The sequence below is a fragment of the Carcharhinus amblyrhynchos genome, chromosome 14 (genome assembly GCF_965287045.1).
Source record: "Carcharhinus amblyrhynchos chromosome 14, sCarAmb.v2.hapA, whole genome shotgun sequence".
Lineage (NCBI taxonomy): Eukaryota > Metazoa > Chordata > Chondrichthyes > Carcharhiniformes > Carcharhinidae > Carcharhinus > Carcharhinus amblyrhynchos.
In genome coordinates this window covers 33,739,580-33,763,222 of record NC_137337.1, presented here as the reverse complement: position 1 = coordinate 33,763,222, position 23,643 = coordinate 33,739,580, and the positions used below count along the sequence as shown (strand labels likewise).

At 43.6% G+C, this 23,643-nt stretch overlaps 1 protein-coding gene across 3 annotated transcripts in view; it reads right to left on the bottom strand.

Annotated features, from left to right (window-relative positions):
- Positions 1 to 23,643, bottom strand: part of LOC145352570 (inverted formin-2-like) — a 71,898-nt gene that overhangs the window by 37,025 nt on the left and 11,230 nt on the right. For all 3 annotated transcript variants that reach the window (XM_080202603.1, XM_080202605.1, XM_080202604.1), the window contains exons 2-3: positions 6,363 to 6,767; positions 2,171 to 2,286 (exon numbers count right to left, since the gene is read on the bottom strand). In XM_080202603.1, coding sequence (XP_080058729.1) covers positions 2,171 to 2,286; positions 6,363 to 6,756 — 510 coding nt within the window. In that variant the 5' untranslated portion in view covers positions 6,757 to 6,767. The remainder of the gene's footprint in view (positions 1 to 2,170; positions 2,287 to 6,362; positions 6,768 to 23,643) is intronic.

The window sequence follows — 23,643 nt, the reverse complement described above, 5'->3', positions numbered from 1 at the left end:
GGGAAGTAAGGGGTTTGGAAGAAAGGGCAGGGAGGGGTTGGTTGGCTCTCAGAGCCCCCATCCCCATCCTGATGCTGGGTCCCTCAATCAGGTGGTGAGTGCTTCCCAATGAGAGATCACCCCCACCCCCTCCACTTTACCACGGAGCATGCAAGCAAACTTGTTTTTAAGGTTCCCTGTATGATTACACTGCCTTACTGCTGGTTCAATACCAGTGGCAGTGGGATATGTGGGTAATGAGTTCCCACTTTAGGGCCTCAGTTGATGTTGGGAGTGGGAAGGCAGCCCAAGCCTTCCTAACTCATTTTAATTGGTGCGAAAGTAGCGGGGTCCTCAACCCACACCCTTAAGCCTAATTAAATGTTCCCTGCCTCTCAAATATACACGGTATGGGGGGAGGGGGCATTGAAATCCATAACTGACACCAACAATGAAAGAAAAAATACAAATTATAGAATCTGTACAGTGAAGAAAAGGCCATTCAGCCCATTTACTCTGCACCAATTCTCTGACAGAGTATCTTACCCAGGCCCCTCTCCCTTACTGTATTCTTGTAATCCCATACATTTTCCATGACTAATCTAAATAACCTCCACATCTTTTGACAATTTAGCATGGCCAATCCACCTATCTGGCACATCTTTGGACTGTTGGGAGGAAACCGGAGCACCCAAAGGAAACTCATGCAGACATGGGGAGAATGTGCAGACTCCATGCAGACAGTGACCCAGGTCCCTGGAACTGTGAGGCAGCAGTGCTAGTCACTGTGCCACCCACTTGTTTATTGTGGAATGAGAACACTACGTCACTTGACTCTTGGGGTTACTATAAAAGAAAGGGGCACTGTGTGTGATAGTTTGTTTTCCATCACATGATCACAATGCTCTTTGATCATTTTGCACATAGTATTTAATCGGAATGTGTTTAGAAATGGACCAAAGGAATTCATTATGCATTGAATTCATTAACATTGCAAAATTCACTTGTTTTGCATTTTAGGAATTAAATGCTGATTAAAACGAAATAAACAGTTGTGTTTGGGAATGGGTGTTTGGCTTTTTTATTTGTTCGATTGTCAATTGATTGTTTGCGCAGTCAATTGATTTAAACTGGTAAAGATGGATTGGTCATATAAGACAGCGTGTCAGTTGAGCTATTGTTTAAAGTTTATTTATTAGTATCACAAGTAGGCTTATATTAACATTGCAATGAAGTTACTGTGAAATTCCCCAGGCTGCCACACTCAGCACCTGTTCGGGTCAACGCAACCAACCAACACGTCTTTCAGATTGTGGGAAGAAACTGGAGCACCCAGAGGAAACCCACACAGACATGGGGAGAATGTGCAGACTCCGCACAGTCATCCAAGGCTAGAATTGAACCTGGGTCCCTGGGGCTGTGAGCAGTGCTAACCATTGTGCCACTGTGTCGCTCCATATGTGGCTGATAATCAGAAGAATTTGAGATCTTCTCTTGTTGTCACAGACAGATACATCACATTTTTACATGGAGTGAGCTCGAAGGATATCATAAGTGACATTAATTTTCTGATCCCGTTTTGATTCTTTCAATTAGTATAACGAAATGTTGAGTGCAGGTGGTGTTTCGTTTAGGCAAGTTTTTAATTGTGATTATTACAGCTTTTTTTGTAGTTGACAATCCTTTGAAGATCCTGTCTGTAGATGAGTGACAGGAATTTTAAAAATGCTGCCACTCCTTTCCTGCTAAAGCCAAATAATTTCATCGGAGGATCAGTTTACTGATTTTTTTTTAATACATTCATTCTTGGGATGTGACTGTCGCTGGCTGGGTAACATTTATTGCCCATCCCTGGGGGCATTTTGCTGTGGATCTGGCGTCACATGTAGGCCAGACCGGGTAAGGACGGCAGATTTCCTCCCCTAAAGGATGTTAATGAACCAGTTTTTATGACAATCGAGAATGGTTTCATGGTCATTGGTGGACTTTTAATTCCAGATTTTCATTGAATTCAAATTTCACCATCTGCCATGGTGGGATTTGAACCCAGGTCCCAGACCATTACACTGGATTACTAGTCCAGTGACAATATTGCCAAGTCACTGCCTCCCCAGGCTTTCTTTACAGGTACCATCATGTCAGAGTGCAGTATGGGTCTGGAACAGCGATTTTTACAAAAGAGAAAGCTTGCCTTGTAGTGTTCCAGTGCGTCCAAAGCCAGATCGTGACCTTCCAATGAATAGATAAAGAGTGCTGCTAACAGTTCAAATACTTGTTTCTTTACTGTGATATTGGCTGTGTCCAAAGCTGCAAATCAAAAGTTGACATTATCATTATTTTGGATGTAAGAAAAATTCTATTTAAGACAATAAAATCTAAACCTGCTTAATATTGCTGACTCTTTTCGTTCTTTGCAACTGTTTAGATCCAAATCTTATTTTTTAACTACCCACCTAACTAAATTCAAGCACTGGTCTGGAATTTGCAATGAGAGTAATAACGGGCATTCAGCATTCGCAATGACATAATGAAGAAAATCCAAAGGCAAAATCTTGGTGTATGCATATGCACAGTTCAATAAAGAAGTCAAATTTCCTGTCTGATATCTTGCTGAATTTTTTTAAAGTTGAAGTTTTAAAGTTTACTTATCAGTGTCACAAGTTGGCTTACATTAACATTGCAGTGAAGTTACTGTGAAAATCCACTAGTCACCACACTCCAGCACCTGTTCAGGTACATAAAAACATAAGAACTAGGAGCAAGAGTAGGTCATCTGATCCCTTGAGCCTGCTCTGCCATTCAGTAAGATCATGGCTGATCTTTTTGTGGACTCAGCTCCACTTACCCATCCACTCACCATAATCCTTAGTTCCTCTACTGTTTAAAAATTTATCTATCCTTACCTCAAAAACATTCAATGAGGTAGCCTAAACTGCTTCGCTGGGCAGGGAATTCCACGGACTCACAAGCCTTTGAGTGAAGAAGTTTCTCCTCAACTCAGCCCTAAACCTGCTCCCCCTTAATTTGAGGCCATGCCCCCCTAGTTCTACTTTTGCCTGCTAGTGGAAACAACTTCCCTGCTTCTATCTTATCTTTTCCCTTCATAATCTTATATGTTTCTATAAGATCTCCCCTCATTCTTATAAATTCAATAAATATAGTGTCAGTCTACTTAGTCTGTCCTCATAGGCCAACCCTGAGGGGGCATTTAGCTTGGACAATGCACCTACCATCATGTCTTTTGGACTATGGGAGGAAACCAGAGCATCCAGAGGAAACTCATGCACATACGGGGAGAATGTGCAGATTCCACACAGACAATGACTCAAGAATTGAATCTGGATCACTGGCACTGTGAGGCAGCAGTGCTAACCACTGTGTAACCGTTCCTGTCTGATATGTTGTTGTTGAAGTTGTTTTTATGGTGTCTGTACTGAAATGGTGGCAGTGGTGTGAAGTTGAGGTAAAGCTACACTAAAAATGGCTGCAAGGATTGGGCTGGTGCATTGGGAGTGAGTTCTTAATGGCACATTAGAAGATAACTACTGAACGATCTCTCTGCCCCGAGAAATTGGAGTCTCATTCCTTCAGAACAAAGTTGGTCTTGGAAATGTATCTTTTTTTGTCTTTTATCACTCACCCTAAATCCTATCTTTATTTCCCACTGTTTTCATTTCCTGTTTATCATTGAAAATGTATTTCTATTTCCTGCATTTTTACTGCTGATTGGACTCTGCAGAGTTCAACTCAGTGAGGATTCTTCTATTTCATTGGTTGAAAACCTTCACTATTACTTGCTATATTCACAAAGGAGTACAGATCCCCTGTGGAGGGCACACAGATGTTCGATTCAGGGACGTGTCTGATGCCAAACCTCAAAGTCTGTGGGCATTTTTCAGCAAAATTAATGGCAAATATCAATTCTTTGCCACAGGGAGTAAAATTCAGGCCATTATTCTGCAGTGGTTAGCACTGCTGTCTCAGAGCACCAGGGATCCAGATTCAATTCCTGGTTTGGGTCTCTGTCTGTGCGGAGTCTGTATCTCCTCCCCGTGTCTGCTCCAGTTTCCTCTCACAGTCTGAAAGAAATGCTGGTTAGGTTCATTGGCCATGCTAGATTTTCCCTGAGTGTACCCTAACGGGAGTATGGCGACTAGGGGATTTTCACGGTAACTTCATTGCAGTGTTAATGTAAGCCTACTTGTGACACTAATAAAGTTAAAAAAAAACTCATGATACTAAATCTTAGTCAATTAACTGAAAAACATTCATGTCTTAGGTAACTTCATGGGTAGCTAATCAAATGCCCTTGTACCTTAAAATGCTGTAGTCAACAGAAAAGGCACAGGTAAAATAAGCATCAGATTGTTTTCATGTAGCAGACTGCTGCTGGTATGAACTAATATAGATGTTGGTCCAGTGGATGTCAGCGAATTTTTGCTATGACTGCCTTGTAGTTGAGCTGTGCAAGACCTGGCCCTGTGTAGTGCTCCGAAGCTGCTTGACTAATTTAGCATTATTGAATCAAAAAATGACTACAGCACAGAGGAAGGCCATTTGGTCCATCAAGGCCCATGCTAATGCAATCCATATAGTCCCACTTTCCCAGCCTTTCCCCTGAAGTCTTGCAATTATTTATCCTTCCTGTGTTTTTTCTCTTTCGAAAGCCTCGATTGAAACTGCCTCCATCACCTTGTTGGGCAATCTATCCAGATCATGTGTGTTCACCACAGAGAATTATTTTCCTGGTGTAGCTATTAGTTCTTTGCCAATCATTTTAAATCTGTGTCCTTTGGCTTCTCGATGCTTCTACCAATGGGAACAGTTTTACCCTATCCCCTGTGATTTTGACCACCTCTATCAAATCTCCTCTCAACCTTCTCTTTGGCACTAAATCCCGAATAGATATCTGCCATCCAATAGGATAGAACTCTCGTGAAACTGGTCTAAATTTGGCTGGATTTAAAACAAGTCTTATCTTAGATCCTTTGGGAAGTAACTGATGCCAAGAAAATGTAGTCTGCTTGGCTGTATTTTGATGTATGACTACAACAGAAATATTTATTTGTTTCTGGTTATAATGCCTTCCGGTACTTTTGATAGAGCCTTAATCAAATGTTAATTTGCAGCATGACATTCAGTCAGCACTATATTGGGCAACAACTTATTTTTATGTCTATTCACTTTCCAAAATTGGTAATAAGAAGAGAACTGGAGCCTCTTGAGGGGGAACAAGGCTTTGTTGTATGGCACTCACCCACATGTGGAAATGAAGTTTAAAAACCATCACATTTCTTATTTTCTGCTGAAGGTGACTAATAAGTTAAAGATAAATGTTGTACATTGTATGTTGGTACTGTGCTGTAAGGAAAAATTGATGTTACTTAAGGTACAGTTTAAAGCAAATCGAGATGTTTAAACATCAATATTTAACCATTGTGCATGGTGAAACATTGGTTTTGTGAAAGGACAGTTGTCTGGCAAATTTAGAACAAAAAAAATTACAGCACAGGAACAGGCCCTTAAAAGTTGCTATCATATCTGCTTCCTTTATCTCCCCCGACAGCGAGTTCTAGGCACGCACCACCTTCTGTGTAAAAAAACTTGCTTTGTACATCTGCTTTAAACTTTGCCCCTCGCACCTTAAACCTATACCTTGACTCTTCCATCCTGGGAAAAAGCTTCTGACCATCCATTCTGTCCATGCCCCTCATAATCTTGTAGATGGTGAACTGGCATTTAGGGGTATTGCTTTCAGATTCTTGTGAGGCAGCCTGATTCACATCTTAACCTTAACTGCAGAACCATGTTCATTTAAATCATAAACAGAGGATCCTCCTTCTTTTGGCAACACCACTATTGGAATGACTGTGCTCACTTCATTTCTGGAATGACCTTGCCCTCGACCCCTCCTGAATGCAAAGGGGAATATGATTGTGAATGCAACTTAAACAAAGTGGATGACAATGGAAAATTCAGGATTTTTTTGTAGGCGTTCCCTTTACTTGATTTATAGGATTCACACCTAATGTTTATTTGAAAATCTCTAAAATTCCTATTAGTTAGGAACATTATGGTAAAAGTGGCCTATGTTGTTATTATTTTGACTTACAATTTTCACCATTGTCAAGTAAACTAATTTTTTTATGTATTAATCACTTCTATTGAGTATTAGATTCTTTAACTGATTATAATATAGCTGATAATGGTCATTTGGACCAACTTCTTTATTCCTTCTGTTATATCTTTTATTAATCCTAGTTTTCATTTCCCACAGTATGTAACTCTGATATGTTTTTGGCTGCAGCTTTCAGGTCAGATGAGGGAAAAAAATGACTGAGCTTTCCCCATAGACCAAAACTCTACTGAATCATGCTCCATACCTTGGGATAGTTTGCGAATGTAGCCTTCGTTGTTCACAATGTACTCAATGCCACTTGAAGAGTTCATCACAGCCCGGACACATTTCACACAGGTGAGCTGAAGGAGGGCATCTGAGATCTTTGCCACACCTCTGCCGGAGAGCCTGTCCAGGGCCTCCAGCAGTAGATCAAGTCCACTGAACTCCAGAAACTGTACCATCCAGCCATTACTGCTATTTTCCAGTCGCTTCCTTAGGCCGGAATAATTGACAACGGTTGGGACTTGTAGCAACCGGATGCAAAGTTCAGGTTCAGCGTTTTCCAGGTTGGCCTCTGTGTTGTCCGTATCGGCAGGGGTGACCTTCTCTTTCACGAGAGCCCACTTCCTCTGTGCACCTTCCGCCTTTCCAGCCATGTTTTGTTCACCTGTGAAATGGAATGAGGACTTGTTAGTACAAGGGGTGGCAATGGCCTAGTGATATTATCGCTAGACTATTAACCCAGAACCTCAGCTAATGCTCTGGGGACACGGGTTTGAATCCCACCATGGCAGATGGGGAAATTTAAATTCAATAAAAATTTCTGGAATTAAGAATCTACTGATACCATGAAACCATCATTGGAAAAACACATCTAGTTCACTAATGTCTTTTAGGGAAGGAAATCTGTGGGCCTTACCTGGTCTGGCCTACATGTGACTTCAAAGCCACAGCAATGTGGCTGACTCTCCACTGCTTTTTGAACAAGGACAATTAGGGATGGGCAATAAATGCTGGCCAGCCAGTGATGCCCATGTCCCAAGAATGAATAAAAAAATGTATGGTTGCTCATCTATCTTGCACCATCACTGGATTCAGTCATATTCCTCAGAGTAGTTTCACAATGACAGAAAGCTTACCTATTCTGTACACTAGAATTTCAGGAACATGATTTCCAAAACGTTTATTACTTTGATGGACTGGATTCTCTACATGTGACTCCAGAACCATAGCAATGTGGTTGACTCTCAATTGCCATCTGAAATGGCCTAGCAAGCCATTCAAGGGCAACTAGGGATGGGCAATAAATGCTGGCCAGCTAGCGATGCCCATGTCCCATGAATAAATAAAAAAGCTTGATAATTTCCAGAGTCCAAAAGTTCTGAATCCTTTCTGCTACTAAAGGCAATGGAATCACAGTGACAGAAAAACAGGGGTGAAGGTCAATGCCGGTTTACATCCTTCTTTGAGCCACTCACTGTTTAGATGTGTAGAAGTAAAGGGTGATTGAAAGCAGTAATCATACATTTTTTGGATGATTCTGGTGCTTAAGGAACTCACAACACCAGGTTCGAGTCCAACCAGTTTATTGATAGACCATGAAACCATCAAATAAACCATGAAACTATCAAATAAACTGGTTGGACTCTAATCTGGTGTTGTGAGGCTTCTTAATGTGTTTACCTTAGTCCAATGCCGGCATCTCTACATCATGCTTAAGGAGCTTCCAGAGAAAAATGTTACAGTAGTAAATTCAAACAACAAGGAATTGGTCCACCCACTAAGACACAGCAACTGAGTTCTTTGGCAGTTTATAGACTCAACTTGCTGCAATTGTTATCTTGATTGATTTGGTGGTGGGAGAGTGTTTCCAAGACCACCAACTCCCTCAACTCTTTTAGACAGTTTGCCGCGTTTCTGTCACAAGTACTTATCAACTGAGAGCCGTGGCTCTGGAGCACTTTGGGTGGATGAGCTGTAAACTGTGGGAAAATCCTAATGTGGAAACAAACTGAATTTATTTACAATATGTTTTCCCTCATAAGAAATCTCAAGATTTGAGTGTTTGTATAAATAAGTACAAGAGGTTTGAATAAATCAGTTCAAGAGCAAGCTGAACCAAACTAATCAAGAATTGAGTACAAGTTGAATTTTCAATAGCAATCTCATTTGTAAAACTTGGGATTGTAGTTTAAGATACATTCATGTTTTCAGTGCAGATGTCTGGACATTGAGGGCACATAATGGGGTTCCCCCTAAGATATTACTTCCTTTTAATATTTATCCTGTTGCCACTCATTATTCAGACATCAGAACAATACTTTGGCCTCGATCGACAACCCAGTATTTCAACTCCAGGAAGCAGTTGGGTCAGTGTATCAGGATGCAGAAGCTTCTATCCACCTCAGTTCTTTCGCTTCCTGCTTTTCAGACCTGAAATAATATTGCTGGCTGCTATTTGACAAGCTGAAGTGGAAACCACTTGAGAAGCACTAAGTGAACATTAGCATAATAGAGTCCGAATTTGTTAGATCTCTTCCCATTTCTTCACTCACAGGATGCGGCTGCTGTTGGCAAGGCCAACTTACAATTATCCATCTGACTAAGTATCTTTAAAATTTATTACAGGAGTTTACCTTGCAGATATAAAGCACATTTCCGTGCTTCCTGTGTGATATTATTTTAAAGGGTGAGTGCCTCAGAAAGGGCTCTATAGTGATAATTCTCTCTTCCAAGTATGGATTCCTGCTTTGAATATTGCCTTGCACCCTATGATTCTTAATGATATCTGAATCCATACCCATCACAGTGAAACAAAAAAATTGCATTTGCCAGCTGGTTACTTGGCGATTTTACAATATTTTGGATAATATTTTTCAGTTCATTGTTTTGAGACATTCCCTTACTTTGCTTGTATTTCATACCATTTACACACTAGTCCTTAAGAAAAGGAAGATGGGAGTCATGCTGATAAGAGTTGGATAAGGAGATTAGTGTGCAGCACACACCAGAATGGACTGGTTGAGCCAGATAATCTATTCCCATGCAATTCTATAATTGATGCATAGCCTTATTATAGGATATGCAAACAGAACAAGATTGTGCAAACTAACAGTCCACACATAGGAACTTATAAACTGGTAGAACTCAAAAGCTTGCACTTGTATGCAATGTTTCTGAAGTGTAACTACAGCAGTAATGGAACCAGTTTTCAATTTGCACGAGAGATCCCACAAGAATAAATGACCAGATGAAGTTTCTATAGGTGTTGGTCAGGACATGGGGAGAACAGAGGTGGATTTATACTAGATGGGACCCTGTACTTAGCTTTAATTTCATTCCCACACCTCATGCCCACTTGCCCTCTCTCCCCACCCCTCACCCTGCTCACCCTCCCTCCCCACCCCTCGTGCCCACCTGCTTGCCCTCCCTTCCCCATCCTTCACGCCTACTTTTTCTTCCCCATGCCCACTTCATACACACTTCCTGACTCCCCCATCCAACCCCCACCACCTGTGATGTGGTGGTGCACTAAGAAAACGTATTTGCTAAATTATTTCTCCATCCACCATAACATTGTTTTACTAAGTACTAATCATTTTACTATGTATTAATCACTTGAGTCCCCAAGTGTCAGGAAAGCTATGCTTTCTAAGTGAAAAATATTTGTGCTGGTTAGCATTTTATATCAAACTTTAAATTATTAAATCATTTGCCTTTAGTATGGCTCAAAATTCATTATGCAACAGTATAATAATGTAAGACAAGCTTATGAAAACATGAGTTACAGAACTTTACAAGATATGAAACAAACTGGATAAAAAAGACAGAACAGCTGGGATGACAGAACAAGTTTAAGGGGCCGAATGGTCGGCTCTTGTTTGTATGTTCCTATCTGGATATCAGTGACTGGGCTTGGCACATGAGTGAAAGCATTCATGCATCAAGCCCTTTGCCCAATCGATTCAAATTAGACCAGATTTGAAAGAACTATTAGTCAGCTAAATTAATGGATGGCATAGTACTGCTCTGATTTTCCATAGTATTCGAGGATTTTAGTAAAGCATTTGACAAGGTCCCTCATGGCAGGCTGGTGCAAAAGGTTAAATCTCACGGGATCAAAGGTGAACTAGCTAGATGGGTGCAGAACAGGCTTAGCCATAGAAAACAGAGGGTAGCAGTGGAGGGGTCTTTTTCTGATTGGAGGTCTGTGACTGGTGGTGTTCACAGTAAGAAGTCTCACAACACCAGGTTAAAGTCTAACCAGTTTGTTTGATAGTAAACCCACAAGCTTTCAGGGCTTGCCCCTTCGTCAGGTGAGTGGGGCAAGGGGCAAACCCCAAAAGCTTGTGGGTTTACTATCAAATAAACTGATTGGACTTTAACCTGATGTTGTGAGACTTCTTTCTGTGTTTACCCCAGTCCAACGCTGGCACCTCTAACTCATGACTGGTGGTGTTCTGCAGAGCTCTGTACTGGGACCTCTGCTGTTTGTGATATATATACATAAATGATTTGGAAGAAGATGTAGCTGGTCTGATTAGTAATTTTGCGGATGATACAAAGATTGCTGAAGTTGCGATGAACATTATCAGAGATTACAGCAGGATATAGAGAGGCTGGAAAATCGGGCGGAGAAATGGCAGATGGAATTTAATTCAGATAAATGCGAATTGATGCATTTTGATAGATCAAATGTAGGGGGGAGCTATACAATAAATGGCAGCACCATCAGGAGTATAGACAAAGGGACCTGGGTGTGCAAATCCACAGATCCGAAAAGGTGGTAGCACAGTGGAAAAGGTGGTGAAGAAAGCATATGGCACGCTTGCCTTTATTGGATCGGGCATAGAGTATAAAAGTTGGCGTATGATGTTGCAGTTATGTAGAATGTTGGTTAGGCCATATTTGGAATACTGCATCCATTTCTGGTTGCCACATTACCAGAAGGATGTGGAGGCTTTGGAGAGAGTGCAGAAAAGGTTTACCAGGATGTTGCCTGGTATGGAGGGTATTAGCTATGAGGTGAGATTGAATAAACTAGGGTTGTTCTCCCTGGAAAGATGTGGGTTGAGGGGCAACCTAATAGAAGTTTATAAAATTATGAAGGGCACAGATAGGGTGAACAGTTGGAAGCTTTTTCCCAGGTCAGAAATGACAAACACAAGGGGTCACAAGTTCAAGGTAAGGTGGGGGCAAGGTTCAATACAAATATGTGGGGGATTTTTTTTACACAGAGGATGGTAGGGGCCTGGAATGCATTACCAAGCAAGGTGGTTGAGGCAGACACGCTGGGATCATTTAAGACTCATCTAGGTAACCACATGAACAGACTGGGAATGGAGGGATACAAACGGATGGTCTAGTTAGGAATACATGATCAGTGCAGGCTTGGAGGGCTGAAGGGCTTTTCCTGTGCTGTATTGTTCTTTGTTAAATGGTATCCAGTCCAGCAAACTGATCAATCCTCAGTGCCTCAAACAAAGCCATGTCCATTTATCCATTCACATTCACAGAGTCAATATCTAAAGCATTTGTATCTACTGCTGTATAATCTTCAATGGTGAAACTTAATACAAAATAAATACATTTACATTTCAGCTGTATCCCATTCCTCAATCCTCACTACCATACCAATTTTTTCAAAAGACCTATCTGGCTTTTCTGGCCACTAGCAGAACTTATGAAGTGTTACCATTGGAAAACAGCCTGCTCAGTTGCTTTTTCCCTAATGTGTTTTTTGGCATTTGATTGCTATTTAGTGAATAAATTTATTTTTCTTCTCTATGACTCATTTCCATGAACCAACGCACCCTGAAAGCTGGGTGCCAGTGGCTGCCAACGAATGCTGTGCACATCACAACTACAGCTCCCACCAGGAGCTAGAGTTTGGGTTTCATCTGCATTCTGCTGCTCGCCAATGCAAAAGCACAGAGGGCGTTGAGCTGTAATGTATTTCCGGCCGGTGATTCTGTCGGTAGAGAGCTGCACCCGTGCCCCCCAACACCACCCCCCCCGCCCCACCCCCACCCCTGCCACGAACCCCCACCCCTCACAACCCTCCCGTCCTCCCCCTGTCTTTGGCTCAACAGAGTGATTGACATGTGAATGCTGGAAGGGGTTTCAAAGTAGATCTGCCCCTGATTGTCTGTGAGAGACACGTTCATCATTTTGGGGCCCCTGCCCCTTGGAGGGCCTGTGCTAGTGCATGATGTGTTTCATTGTAAACCCGGCTCTGTGGGAGAACTCCCTTGCTCTTCTTCAGGTGGTACATTGGGACCTTTTACGTTGTTTCTCATACATAAGACAGCACTTCTGTGATTTTCCCTTAGGCTGGCACTACAGTGCAATACAATGCGCAGGAGATTCTTCTTCATGCCCAGCAACCATCCCAATAAACCCCTATGATTAGAAGCCCTGGTCACCTACTGTGATCCTTTAACCCCCTCTCCCCCCTCCTCAGCAATCCAATGATTTCTTGTGTTCGATGCCACCATGATAGTTTATGAAATCGGTATTTCTGGGTTTCTAAGGGGTAGATGGATAGTTTTTATTTTAAAACAAATGAGAAACTGCGATGTTAACTTATCAGGCCTCACCTCCAAAAGGAAATTAAGTCAAATGAATCCCCACCATCTGCAAGAGTTACTCATTCTTCTATTCTTTTCTAGATTTTGGTTGAGCAAGAGTTCAGTAAGAAGGGAACTTCCTCAGCAGTTGTATGTGTATTTTGGCAGAGATCAACTTACGTCCTTTCCTGAAAAAGTCAGCAGACTTCACGTATAAATCTTTTTAAGGCATATTTACTTGCAAAGTAAATTTGTTTGTAAGGGCCTCTTAATTTGAGAGATTAAACATTCTTTGTGTAAATAGTGCTGGTTGTGTGCTGGGCCTCTGGGACAAGGTTTTGCTGGGGAGTTTTTGCACTGTAGCTCCGTAGCAGCTTTGAGAGACTGTTATACTCATCTCAACAGGACCATTGTCAGAGTTAACGCCTAATTCATTACTGCTGTACAGAGTGTGTTTCAGCCACATGCCCATTAACGTTTCTATTATACAATAGATTCCATTTTTCTTTCAGAAACTGGATGCAGTAAATCACGTGGCAAACAAAGCAGAGAAGTGACAGAGCATTCCGGAGCTGGATTTAATCTCAAAACTATGAGGGCTGTTCTTTTCAGCTTTGGCACAGAGGCTTTTTTGATTCAATAATCACATGTCCTAAAGTGGATGGCTCGGCAGCGCAGTGGTTAGCTCTGCTACCTCACAATGCCAGGGACCTGGGTTCAATTCCCGGCTCAGGTGGAGTTTGCACATTGTCCCCATGTCTGTGCGCGTTTACTCCGGGTGCTCCGGTTTCTGCCCACACTTCAAAGATGTACAGGTTAGGTGGATTGGCCATGCTCAATTGCCCCTTCGTGTCAGGGGGACTAGCTAAGGTAAATGTATGGGGATAGTTCCTGGGTGGTATTGTGGTTGGTGCAGACTTGATGGGCTGAATGTCCTCCTTCTGTACTGTAGGAATTCTATGGTTCTAAAGTGGAAAATCCAGCAGTTTCATATTTGCTAATAAGCTTAAAGTGAACTTTGAGCTCCACTTGTCATTGTGAAATCCCATCAAAGAACTTGGGATAAAAATGGCCATTTTATTGTGAAGCAGTGAAATGGTTTAAACTTTGTGATAGAATATTTAATCCTTTTCTTCTAATTGTATTTTTTTTCAGTGGGTGCTTTTCTTTTTACTGGAGCAGAGCTTTAAAAAAGACTCAAAACCTGATTGTTGCCTGATGTTTTTTCTGTTGATGAGTCAGCCAAATCCTTTTCACAGTTCCAGTGCCAAGCCACAAAAAGAGCCTTATTAGACACACAGTTTTCATTGTTACCTGAATTGACAAGACACGCAGCCTGTGGAGATAATGTCAACTTCTACACACAGTGAAATGTGAACAACCCCTGAAGACATAACAATCCTGCTCACCATGCCCTGATAACACAATCCTTCTCTGGACCATAGGGTGGGATTTCCCTGCCTGCTCACCCCAAAACTGGAAAATACTGTCCGAGATCAATAGATCCTTGCATTGTCTGCAGCCCCACACCCCCCTGCCCCTCCCCACTACAATTCCCCCTGGCAGACAGGACAGTGTTGGTCAGTTTTGTCTGAATATTGTGGGCCTGGAGGTTTATAGAAGACTGCTTTGAATATTGTTCTTTGGATAAATATTGTTCTTTGGATAAATCCTAAGTCTGAATGCCAGTTCCAAAATGTAAGTTGGTTGACATGGGTTGCAGACAGTGCAGCCTGGCAGGGAGTGTGGAACTGTGTACGCAGCAACAATCAGGAACAGGGACAAACTTAGTTAGCACAGCATAGGCCTACTGCTTGAATGTTCTCTCAGGCTTGTTATTTGTAAGTACAGAGTAAAGGGGATGGAAGGCACAGAGCACTGACTGCAGCTATTTACCATGGATCTTGTTTACTCAGCCTTCCAGAACTCCAGTGAGTGATCAAGCACTGCAGCTATGGGAGCATGGTGGCCACAGCCATGGGGAGAGGGCCACAGTGAATGAGGCAGTGGTAGCCATAAGACACTCGGAGCATGAGGCAGGAAGGGGGCAACAAGGAGAAGAGTGAAGAGGGCCATCTCTGGCACTCAGAAGATGATGCCTCTCAGAAAGAGTCTATTGCCCAAGGCTCAACTTCCTGCAAATGTCCAAGCAGCAGTGCCACCGAAGGTGGTCTAGGGAGACGGTCTGTGAGCTGTGCACAGTAATGGTGGGTGAGCTGAACCTCATGGGAAATGGTTGAAGGTCACTATGTTGCAGAATTTCCTTGCCTCAGGACGATACAAGAGATTTTCTGGAGAGATTTGTGGGGTCTCCCAGTCTGCAGCTGCATCAGGATAGTCACTGATGTGATGTCCAAGGGGACCAACAAGTATGTCCGCTTCTTCACCCGTCCAGAGAGTCAGGTTAAGAGAGTGATAGAATTCAGGGCTATCACTGGATCCCACCAGGTTCAGAGCGATTAGCTGCATGCATGTGGTCCTCGAGGCTCCTGCATATCACACAATGACGGCCTTCAACAGGACAGGCTACCAATCACTCAGTGTACAACTGCTCTTGTGACCATTGCAAATGGTCTGTGCATGGTTTCCAGGAAGCTGCAACAATGCCAACATACTAAGACTGGGTGCCACATCTTTTTAGGCTCTCCACATGTCTTCAAGGATGGATATTAGCTGGTAAAAGCTACCGACTAAAGAAATGGCTACTTATGCCTGTGAGAAATCCCAGCACAGATAAAGAAGGGCGATACAACAGATATCTTACGACAACTCGAGCAACCACTGAGCAGGTCAAAATCCAGTGGAGCACTTCAATATGTCCCAGAAAGACTCAGTCCCAAGACTGGTTGTGGCCTGTTATACTTTGCACAACCGGCATGATAGATCAATGAAATATATATGTAAATAGGTGACTAAGAGAAACAATTATTTTACCTCATTCTGGTTCCCATTTTGCAATGATGACTAATGCTGATGTTCTCTGCTACTGGCCCTGCCTAAGTCTGTGCTGTCAGAGGGCAGGGATGACGTTTAACATGTGGTTGACAGTCAATTTTAATCAGCTGTTTGTCTGTCTTATTCAAAAAACCCTCCCACTCGAGGGAAGGCATTTTTACTGCTTCCCATTTCTTGAGGAATTTCAGTCTCCATAATCACTGCATGATGAGTTAGTGAAGTTTAGTATTCAATTGAAATTCAATTGAGTTCTGGCATTTCTCGGTACAAATGTATTTTACATGGACACAGGTCCATGGATCTGTTTAAATCTCACATACGGAAGTAGTCAGAGTAAACACTATCGTGTACTCATAACTTTTACATTGATATGCCTGCTGTAAACAAAATAAATGCATAGCACAGAAGCACATTTGCCACACATTTTGAAAATGCTATATTACAAATGATCTTTTTCTTAAAAATCTCCTCCTCTCTTGTGGCAGCGCAGTAGCAGAGTGGTTAACATTGCAACCTCACAGTGCCAGGGACCCGGGTTCAATTCCCAGCTTGGGTCACTGTCTGTGTGGAGTCTGTACATTCTCACTGTGTCTGTGTGGGTTTCCTCCGGGTGCTCTGGTTTCCTCCCACTGTCCAAAGATGTATGTTAGGTTAATTGGCTATGTTACAAATTGCCCCTTAGTGTCAGGGGCTAGCTAGCATGAACATATGGAGCTAAGGGGATAGGGCCTGGATGGGATTGTGGTTGGTACAGACTCAATGGGCCGAATGGCTTCCTTCTGCACTGTAGGGATTCTATGATAATCCCTGTAAGGAAATAATATTGACCTTAGTTTTCTGGCATATGAGATTATTTCCTTCCTGTTTCCCTAATGGTGTTTTGTTGTGATAAAAATAAATGCAACAAGGCAACTTGCTCCGCAGGAGAGTATAACATATCTTTGCTTCCAGATGTGGGAGAAAAATTGGTTAAAGCCTGAAAATGGGTTCGCGGATCAGGATGTGAGAGGAACGTGCAGACTTTATGCTACCCACTAATATAACTGATAGCAACATGTAGCCCAGTGCTACACATACTGCTGAATGGATGTGTGCTTCATCAAGGAAGCTAAGCTCATGTGCAGCTAATATCACTCAGAGTTAGCCTGCACTACCTGAAGGCATTCTTAAAGAGGAGGGGCATTTCCAACTCCAGACATTTTGAACAGGAAGGGGAGCACAAAGGGTGTAACACTGGAGAGCATGCTTCAAGATTCTCAGATGTGGTACTGGAGGCCTTGATGCAGGAAGTGGACAGGAGGAGAGAGAAAGATCCTCTTCACACAGGGGCTAGGAAGCCTTCCAAAGATAGGACCATGAAGGAAATGAGCGCAGACAGCCATTACTCTTTGTGAGCAGTGGAGCCCAAGGATTGATTATGTTGTGTAAAATGAAGGTCAATGAATGAATTTCACTCCAATTACCCCCAATCCCTCTCTGTCACCCCCAGGCCTCCTCCCTCACCCCCAGACCCCCTCCCTCACCCCCAATCCCCTTCCCTCACCCCAATCCCCCTCCCAATCCCTGTCCCTCACCCCCGACCCCCTCCCTCACCCCCAATCCCCTTCCCTTTCCCCCAGATCCCCTCTCTCACCCCCAATCCCCCTCCCTCACCCCCAATCTCCCTCTGTTACCTCTAATCCCCCTCCCTCACCCCCAATCCCCCTTCCTCACCCCCAGTCCCCCTCCCTTACCCCCAATTCCCCTCCCTTACCCCCGTCCCCCTCCCTCACTCCATTTCCTCTTTTACACTCCCTCCTACACTCCCATTCCCCCTCCTCATCCCATTCCCTCTCCTAAACTCCCATTCCCTCTCCTACACTCCCATTCCCCTTCCCCCTCCCTCCCCATCCACTTCCCTTACCCCATTCCCCCTCCCTCACCCCATCCACCCCTCCCCCATTCCCCTCCCTCACCCCTTCCACCCTTTCCCCCATTCCCCCCCTCTCACCCCCTTCCTTAGCCCACCCGCCTCTCATCCCATTCCTTCACCTCCCAGTACCCCCTCCCCCAATTCCCCCTCCCTCCCCATTGCTCCTCTCTCCTCCATTCCCCCTCTTTCCTCATTCCCTCTCCCTACCCCATTTCCCTCCCTCCCCTGATTTCCTCTCCCTCATCCTCATTTCCCCTCTCTCCCCCATTTCCCCCTAATTCCCCCCTCCCCATTCCTCCCTCTCCCCATTCCCCCCTCCCCCATTCCACCCTCACCCCCATCCCTTCTTCCTCACACCATTTTCCCCTCCCTCAGACCATTCCCCCTCCCTCACCCCATTTTCTCTCCCGACACCCTATTCCCCCTCACCCATTCCCCCCTCACCCCTTTCCCTCCTCACCCCATTTCCTCTTCTTTACTCCATCCCCTTCCTTCATCTAAACCCCTCACCCCATTCGCCAGTTGGAAAACACTGATTTTGTGTGTGCGTGTGTATGTGTGTGTGCGACTGTGTGTGTGTGTGTGTGTGTGTGTGTGTGTGTCAGCGACTGAGTGTGTGTGTGTGTGTGTGTGTGTGTGTGTGTCAGCGACTGAGTGTGTGTGTGTGCGCGTGTGTGTGAGTGACTGAGTGTGTGTGTGTGCGCGTGTGTGTGAGTGACTGAGTGTGTGTGTGTGCGTGCGTGTGTGTGTGAGCGACTGAGTGTGTGTGTGTGTGTGTGTCAGCGACTGAGTGTGTGTGTGTGCGCGTGTGTGTGAGTGACTGAGTGTGTGTGTGTGCGCGTGTGTGTGAGTGACTGAGTGTGTGTGTGTGCGTGCGTGTGTGTGTGAGCGACTGAGTGTGTGTGTGTGTGTGTGAGCGACTGAGTGTGTGTGTGTGTGTGTGTGAGCGACTGAGTGTGTGTGTGTGAGCGACTGAGTGTGTGTGTGTGTGTGTGTGAGCGACTGAGTGTGTGTGTGTGAGCGACTGAGTGTGTGTGTGCGTGTGTGTGAGCGACTGAGTGTGTGTGTGTGTGTGTGTGAGCGACTGAGTGTGTGTGTGTGTGTGTGAGCGACTGAGTGTGTGTGTGTGTGTGTGAGCGACTGAGTGTGAGTGTGTGTGTGTGTGAGCGACTGAGTGTGTGTGTGTGTGTGTGTGAGCGACTGAGTGTGTGTGTGTGTGTGTGAGCGACTGAGTGTGAGTGTGTGTGTGTGTGAGCGACTGAGTGTGTGTGCGTGTGTGTGAGCGACTGAGTGTGTATGTGTGTGTGAGCGACTGAGTGTGTGTGTGTGTGTGTGAGCGACTGAGTGTGTGTGTGTGTGTGTGTGCGTGTGTGTGTGAGCGACTGAGTGTGTGTGTGTGTGCGTGTGTGTGTGAGCGACTGAGTGTGTGTGTGTGTGTGTGTGCGTGTGTGTGTGAGCAACTGAGTGTGTGCGTGTGTGTGTGAGCGACTGAGTGTGTGTGTGTGTGTGTGAGCGACTGAGTGCATGTGTGTGTGTGTGCGTGTGTGTGTGAGCGACTGAGTGTGTGTGTGCGTGAGTGTGAGCGACTGAGTGTGTGTGTGTGTGAGCGACTGAGTGTGTGTGTGATCCGTTTGCATTTGGGCTCCTGCAACAGTGAGCCAATCCTCCACTTGGGGAGTGCCCCCTGGCATTGTGATGTAGTCGGTTACTGAAAGTTTATCACAGCAGGATGTGGTTACAGGAATGTACCACCAGCTCACTGGGAAAGAGAAGCACATTCTGCAGATAAATCCCTCAGCCTAGCACTGAGGCGAGGCTAAGTCAGTCAGCTTTAGGCCAAAACAATGTATTCTGCCTTTTGATTATTATCCTTTCTTCTTTTGTGTTTTGCAAGTAGAAGCGAATCAAGGCTATTGTAGAATCTCAACACCAAGACTCCGACCTATTAAAGCTTCCCAACCTAATTAATATTTTACAAGGATCAAGGTCTGGGTAAACCAAATTCTCTAAGAATATAATAGTTCCTTTAATCCCCAGGAGTATTGTCAATCACTTCATTTATCCTATTTGAAGAATAACAACCACACCTAAATGTGCTATGTCTATCATGAAATGCTGATGATTAGCAGAAATTAGGGTGTGTTACCTTATTCAGTAGATAGTATGGCAGGGAAAAGATAGTTGATGATTCAGACAAAAAATTCCTTATTCAACATGTTAGGAAATAATGGATTTAATTAGCAGCAATAGTCCTGGGATGATATCCGATTTTCATGTGGAAACTTTTGAAATTCATGGAACAGAAGGAAGCTACTTGTCCCATCATTGTAACTACACGGCTCTCAGAACTACCAAATCATCCTATTTCCCATACTTCTCTATTTTAAAGAGAAATTCAGATATAAAACATTTGATGGATTGTATTCCTGCCACTGTTTCTGCCACTTGCAGGGGGAATCATTGACTGACCTCCTTGTAGGGCTCAGTAGACGTGCTCCACCTTGTAAAGTAATCAGGGAGCTCGTATAGAGAGCCCGACAGGGAGGGCAATCAACACCTACCCACGCAAGTCCTAGGGGGTTATGACAATTTGTGTGTTATTTCATTCATGCCATACATTATGTATTGTGTTTGTCAATCAAACATGGCCTGCGTGAGGCAACAATTTGACTAAAGCTCGCTTTCTCTCTTCTCTTTCTCACTGTGACATCTAGAAGAAAAAGTAAGGCTGCGTGACTTGCTCTGAGCTTCACTAACTCCTTCAAATGTGAAGGAAAGTCATGCTCCATTTTCATCACCCCTTATATTTCTCTGGGACATGTCTTGGCTCCATTGGGTATTGTAATCAAGAACAAAGCAGAGTACGATTGTCAGTTCTGTTTCTTTCTGCCTTTTGGAGCACTGTGTTGCTTCCCAGTTTACAAGCAGGATAAAACTGGATGCAATGTTTGGAAATGTGATCAGTGTGATAGAAACCACTGCTCAGTGGAACATTAGAAAAATAAACTCATGGAAAAGTTTCTTCATGTCAGACTTGAGTTGATGAGAATTTTCATTTTAACATTTTCCTGGCTTTTGCTTTGGAGCAGAATTTTCAGCAATAGTTTGCAAAGAGGAAACATGGTGAAAAGCAAATATGAAACTATAAAGTCTCAAAATGTATACTTAACATGCAAAACTCATTCCAAAGCTCCAGTCTTGCACTGGCTCTTAATCCAATGAGTTCTGGGTCTGGGGCAGACAAGGGTGGGATGTGTGCCAGGCAGCTGTTCTGCCAGCTCTCTTTCACTGATTACGATGGCTGTTGAATTTAAAGTGGGCAATGACAAAAACACTGGACTTAAGGCACAGTAAGCATCCAGTATTGTGATAGCGTGCGGGAGGGCATTTAACGTTTCTAATCTTGCACGAGTGGCACAATTTCACTCCCTACGAAAGGCAAATTGAGAACAATCAATAAAGAGTTTGAACACCTTTTTCATTTTTGAAATAACACCTCAGAGACAGGTGTCCCTTTAACGAGATTGCCTTTATTTACAAACTCAGTTCCACTCCTAAGACGTCTTCAGTTACTAGTCAGAATCTGGAATGCCAATAGCCCTGACACTCCTCAATACATACACAAGTGAGACTTCCAGATTGGTCAGAGAAGCATTATCCCAATCAAGGAGCTCAGATTCTAAGAGAACACCTTCATGGGGCTTCTTTGAAGTCATTACATCTGTAATCACAGAGCAAGATCCACTCTGTGGCTTCAAATTGCCATTTCCTCTTTCCTCTCTTCCTAAGATCGGCTTCACATACTGGGTGGGAATTCTCTCAAACTAGCCTGATTCCTTCATCTCAGAAAATTCAGTGGAGTCAGTGGCGCTTACTTTGATGTCTGCCAGATTTCTGCTAAATTAGACATTCCTGTCTCCAGTGAAAATATTTTTTAGAATTTTGTTTGCACAGTGTCAGCAACTCCTAATGTGGGTGGTTCCCCTTTAAGATGATCAACCATTACTTATTACTGAGAAATTCTTAGCACTTTTTCCCACGAGGCATCATATCCTATTACTTGTATGAAGCAACAAAAAAATGCAAGCGTTTTTTGTTGATTTATCTTTCACGAGAGGGTGGAATAAAAACAGGGAAAAACCCTCTCCCATTTATTCATTAGTGTTTTGTGATCAGTGCAATTGAATATTAATATTTTTAATTTGCACAGATCCCTGTGCAGGACAGGTAAATATGATGGTCAAGAAGATATTCAGCATATCTGCCTTTATTCAGGTCTAAGGTGTAAGAGTGGAGAGGCTAGGACAGTGCAAACTACTTGTTAGGACATGGCTGAGTGCTGCGTACTGTCCAAATCACCACTTTACAGGAAGGGTGTGGTCGCATTTCAGACGGTACAGAGAGATGTCGCCAGGGCTGGAGAATTCTAGCCAGGTGAGAAGAGGGGTAAGGCTGAGGTTGTCTCCCTTGGAACAGAGGAGGTTGAGGGCTGATTTAGTTGAGCTGTATAAATTTATGAGTGACCTACTGGGTTGTAAGATTTCTAAAGTTTTTTCTATTAGTATCCCAAGTAGGCTTACATGAGCACTGCAGTGAAGTTACTGTGAAAATCCTCTAGTCGCCACACTCTGGCGCCTGTTCGGGGGTTTGAGGGAGAATTTAGCACGGCCAGTGCACCTAACCAACACGTCTTTTGGACTGTGGGAGGAAACTGGAGCACTGGGAAGAAATCCACAGGGAGAATGTGTAGACTCCGCACAGACAGTGACCCAAGCTGGGAGTCGAACACAGGTTGGGAGGCAGCGGTGCTAACCACTCTGCCACCATATCGCCTTGGCACCTATACAGGGTGAGGTTGGTGTTCTCCCACCCCATGGTGTATTTTCCAGCATTGGAGGCAGCCCACCATTGGCCGGTGGTGGGATCTTCCAGTCCCACTGATGTTTATGAAATTTTGCATTTTCCCCACTCTGTGTCACCAGGAACATGCTGTAGTGGGCACAGAGGTGGGGTGAGGGGGAGGATGGGTGTCGTCATCGACAGACTGGAAAATGGAAGACCTGGTGAAGAAGATCAGAAAAGTTTGGCCAGAGTTAAAGTAATTAGCATAAAGATGACAAGAAATAGGAGCATGTGTAGATATGGCAGGAAGGGTCGGGGTAGCTGATGACAACTGTTTTCACCCACAGGGTGGTAGCAGGTCTGAAAGTTTGGTGTTTTTGAAATGGTGGTAGAAATCCTCTTCACATTTAAAAATGTTTTGAGAGGATCTTGAAGTGTCATAGACCAATTGAGACCTGGAAATAGGCTGAATAGTTTTTTGTCAACTAGTAGGGACACAGTTGGCTGAAAAGCCTCTTTCTTTGCCACAGATTTTCTAATTCTTCTTATTTTCTCTAGCTGCCCTGTTTATTTTTGTCAGTGACGCAGAGCATCAAAGCTGGAAATCAAAGGGAAATAATGGACTATATTTGCCTATTAAAGGATTTCATGGGCAGATTCAGGAAAGCACCCAATAGATACATGACAGAGGTCTTAATAGCTACATTGCACCAATCTTCACTCTAAAGACACTGGGAGAACTATCTATAAATCTGCAAGTATCACAAAGATTTATATTCATATTTAAACCTAGGAGAAGAGGAAAAGACTATAGGCAGTTCTAGATGCGTGGTGGAATTGCCTCCATTGTTATAGACAGTATTTAATGTAAATAAATGCATCCATGTACGTGCTAACATCAATCAGTGTTCTGAACTTTAGTCCTATCAGGAGACGAGAGACCTAGGTGATGAATAGGGGTTTTAAAAGGGTCACTTGAATATAGGAAAAGCTAATAAAGTATTCAGATGTATTCTTAGGACATAAAGTAATATGCATCCTTTTACAAAACATTAGGTCTCATCTAGTACACTGTACCAGTTTGGGCTCCTCCCATGGGTGATAGGGAGGTCTGAGAAGGGACACTGGATTTTATCCTCCCAAGTGACACTCTATTTTAGGAGTCTTCACCAAGGATCCAGCTCCAGGGTTTCAACCACTCCTTCAGGTATTTCTCTACCCTGGATCACTATTTGCATTCAAAGAACAAAGAACAAAGAACAAAG